This window comes from Myotis davidii, unplaced genomic scaffold, assembly GCF_000327345.1.
Source record: "Myotis davidii unplaced genomic scaffold, ASM32734v1 scaffold681, whole genome shotgun sequence".
NCBI lineage: Eukaryota > Metazoa > Chordata > Mammalia > Chiroptera > Vespertilionidae > Myotis > Myotis davidii.
In genome coordinates this window covers 1,317,968-1,322,147 of record NW_006291551.1, presented here as the reverse complement: position 1 = coordinate 1,322,147, position 4,180 = coordinate 1,317,968, and the positions used below count along the sequence as shown (strand labels likewise).

General features: G+C 43.2%; 1 protein-coding gene across 2 annotated transcripts in view; it reads left to right on the top strand.

The window, feature by feature from the left end:
- The window catches only part of ZNF565 (zinc finger protein 565), a 39,624-nt gene that overhangs the window by 4,889 nt on the left and 30,555 nt on the right, over positions 1 to 4,180 (top strand). For both annotated transcript variants that reach the window (XM_006765047.2, XM_006765046.2), the window contains exon 2: positions 2,568 to 2,639. Coding sequence is in view for 1 of the 2 variants with exons in the window: in XM_006765046.2 (XP_006765109.1) it covers positions 2,631 to 2,639 (9 nt within the window). In the remaining variant the exon portion in view is untranslated. The remainder of the gene's footprint in view (positions 1 to 2,567; positions 2,640 to 4,180) is intronic.

The window sequence follows — 4,180 nt, the reverse complement described above, 5'->3', positions numbered from 1 at the left end:
GGGAGTTATGGGGGGAAAAAAGAGGAACAAATGTAATAATCTGAACAATAAAGATTTAATTAAAAATAAATAAATAAATAAATAAAAAGAATGAAAAAAACCAGTATATTTGCTACTTCCTCTTTCCATTAGAATGTAAAAGATTTACTGAGACAGTAAATCTCACATTTATTATCTTCCTCACAGACAAGAAAATGCCAATTGAAGTAGGAATTTAGTAAATAAGAGAGAATTCCTGATTTCTTTTTCTTTCTGCTGGCATGTCCAATTAGATGCCAGAGCCTGTTAATTTTACTTCTTTTTTTAAATACGTTTTTATTGATTTTAGAGAAAGAAACATCAAACATCTATTGGTTGTCTCCCATATGCACCCCAACAAGAGTCTGAACCCAGAACCTGGGCATGTGCCCTGACCAAGAAACGAACCAGCTACCTTGTGGTGGTGCACAAGACAACATTCAACCAACTGAGCCAACTGGACAGGACTAGATTTTACTTCTCTATACCTGAATGTATCCCCTTCCTTCTTGTTTCCACTAACTATCCTAGGGCAGATCCTTACTTTGCTTGGGAAAGTACAAGCACCTTTCAGTTGATATTCCTAACTTCAGTTTTACCCCTCTCCAATAAAATAATCTGGTCATATTGGCCTTATCACTTCCTTCTTTAAATTCTTCCGTGGTCTTCTACTTATTAATGAATGAAAACCAAACTTTTATATATTCAGCCGGTGTTCATTGGTCACCTATAGCCTTCAGACACCGTGGCAAGTGCCAGTCACAGTGATGATGAGACCTGGTCCTTGCTCTTATAGTTCTTTTATTTCATTCATACACTTTCATTTTCCAACCCCTAAATGTCATCTCCAGCATTGTCATCCTCCAAGTCAGCGGTTCTGAACCTGTGGGTCGCAACCCCTTTGGCCATCGAACGACCCTTTCTCAGGGCCGCCTAAGACCATCCTGCATATCAGATATTACATTACGATTCATAACAGTAGCAACATTACAACGAAGTAGCAAGGAAAATAATTTTATGGTTGGGTCACAACGTGAGGAACTATATTTAAAGGGCCAGAAGGTTGAGAACCACTGCCTAAGTTCTAGAGCTAATTGAATTTAAATTTGGATTAATTTAAATTAAGTAAAAATTTTAGTTATCCAGTCATATTAGCTACATGGGGCTAATGGCTACATTATTGACAATACAGATTTCCATCATCATAGAAAGTTTGTTGGACAGCACACACTGATCTAGACCTTTTCCAAACTATATAAGTCATTCCAAATGCTCCTCAAACACACCATATAGTTGGTCCACCATTTTGCCACTGCTTTTCACTCTGCTCAGAATGCTCTTCTGTGCCTTTCCTAACTATTAAATTTTCTGATTTTTAGATCCCAAATCATGTATCTTATAGGAAATTTTCCTCGACACCACCCCCATTGGTTACATTAGTCTTCCTCCTGACACCCTCACCATGCTTCTTACCCCTCTAATTAAAACCAACCTTGCTACCTTCCTTAAAACCCCTGAGATCTCATTACCTGGGGGTACAGGCCATTCTCCATAGAACTTCTGCCGTGCTAACTGCTAGTCAGTGAGGAAGCCATGTTCTGCAGGAAAGCAATAGGGAGGGTTTAAATGGAAAATAAGAAGTGCTGGGCCAAAAGGCTGCTACGAATTGAGTTGCCACTCAGGTAAGCTTGTAAGATGCCTGTATTACTGTGGTTTTCTTGCTCCTGTCCAGTGAGTCCAGCTGGGACTGGAGGCTTGACGAAGTCTCAGCATGGTACCCTTTTGGACTTAGAAAGAGAAAGTAAACCAGGGAAGTACCCAAGAGATTTTGCCTGTAGAGACCACAGAAGCTGGAAGACATTGTCTAAGAATGTCTTTTTTCACAAGATGGTACTGTCCTCAGCCTTAGAGAGTAAAGTGGGTATGAATTATGATCCTCCTTGCTGCCGCTGCAAAGGAAGATCTGCTTGGTACAGGTGGGGAGCTATCTAGGGTATAGACCAGTGATGGTGAACCTATGACACGCATGTCAGAGGTGACATGCGAACCCATTTTTTTGGTTGATTTTTCTTTGTTAAATGGCATTTAAATATATAAAATAAATATCAAAAATATAAGTCTTTGTTTTACTATGGTTGCAAATATCAAAAAATTTCTATATGTGACACGGCTCCAGAGTTAAGTTAGGGTTTTTCAAAATGCTGACACACCAAGCTCAAAAGGTTCGCCATCACTGGTATAGACTATCAGAAACAAGATAGGGGACTGTTCAGGCCAGAATCCCTTCTGCTGAGGTGCATGGGTTCTGTGTCAGTGCTGGAGCACATCTGCATGAAACCATCTTTTGGTTTCCCTAGGGTTTAAGGAGGGGCTGGGTTTTGTTAACTCTGTAGTTCTTTGCATTAGTGTTTTGTGGCAAGACCCAGGGAGGGCAGGGGAAGCAGAGCAGGAACACTGGAAGTTCAGTTGTTTTTCAGCTCATCTATTTAGGATTACTGAAGCAAGCTTAATTTATAAGAGATTTGCTCCATCTTCCTCTGCTTTTACAGGACTCTACTAGTCCAAGAGAAGAACCTAGAGAAATTTGAGTAGATCGGGTAGTTCTAAAAGCAATGGCCCAGGTAAGTTGAAATTCTCTCTATCCATTTTTGGTTTTTTGTGGGTTTTTGGTTTTTTTGTTGTTGTTAATCCTCACCCGAGGATGTTTTTTCATTTTTAGGGAGAGTAGAAGAGAGAGGGAAAAACAGAAAAACATTGATGTAAGAAAAACACATCAATTGGTTGCCTCCTGCATGCACCCTGACCAGGGCCTGAGTCAGGGAGGAGCCTGCAACCGAGATACGTGCCTTGACTGGAATCGAAACTGGGACCCTTTGGTCCGCAGGCCTACGCTCTATCCACTGAGCCAAACTGGCTAGGGCAGAGCCTCTCATTAACAGAAGCCAAAGATCAGATAGCTTTGATCTTTTTTATTAAACTGGGTAGTTTCCTTTTTTTCTACTTTTAAATGTCACCCCCTCTTTAAAGCCATAAAATATTTCACACTATCAAAACTTCTTCATTTTTGCAAGGTGATTTATGAGAGATGAATAACTAAAATGGTTCATTTTGAGGTTGAACAATATGTGTTGGTTATGGGCCACATTTATGTGACTAAGATATAGCCTCTGTCAGCTTTTTTAAAAAAATATATTCTTATTGATTTCAGAGAGGAAGGAAGAGGGAGAGAGAGAGAGAAATATCAATGATGAGAATCACTCATTGGCTGCCTCCTGCATATCCCCCACTAGGGATCGAGCCCACAACCCAGGCATATGCCCTGACCCAGAATCAAACTGAGACTTCCTAGTTCATAGGTCAATGCTCAACTACTGAGCCATGCTGGCGTGGCTCCATCAGCTCTCTTATTTCGGGACCAAGGAAAAGTAGACAGTGAAAGATGATAACTATTCACAGTATATAAGTAACTGTGAAGATTTCACAAATCTCATTTAAGCTACATGCCCTCAAAATAGTGGAATGATTATATCTTATCTATACTAATAAAATTGTAATATGCAAATTAACCATCATTCCGTGACAAATATGGAGGTGCCTATAGCCACAAAGATGGCAGCGCCAGCAGAGGCTCTTCACAGAGCCGGCCTGAGCGGGCAGGACACTTGGCTTCCTTCATCGCCCCGGCACAAAGGAAGCCAAGCCTCCCGCACACCCCAGCCAGCCACTGAGGCGTGGAGCTGCCAGGCCTGTGGGCAGCGTGCACGGGGAGCCTCTGGACGGGGGAGGCAGGCCAGTGGAAGGCGGCCTGTACTCCCCACATGGCGGCTGCGGCAGCCGTGAGCACACCAAGTGGAGCCTACAGGCCGACCTGAAGTAGCTCCTGCAGGCCATCAGCACCGCTGAGGAGTGGCTGTGCAAGTCCTGCCTCCTGGCCTAGAAGGTGCGCAATCACAGGGACAGCCACCATGGCGGGCCAGATTGATGTCCTCCTGGCTGCACATGGGGGTTTGTGGATCATTGCAGCTGCAGGCCTCTGGTGCACGCATCCTCTCCTCCCCCACTGGCATGCGAACGTCCCCCAGCGCGCTGTCACCTACGTGAGCCTACAACAGTCCCGGACCATTGCACATACAAGTCCCACTCTGCCACACTTCCATCAAAC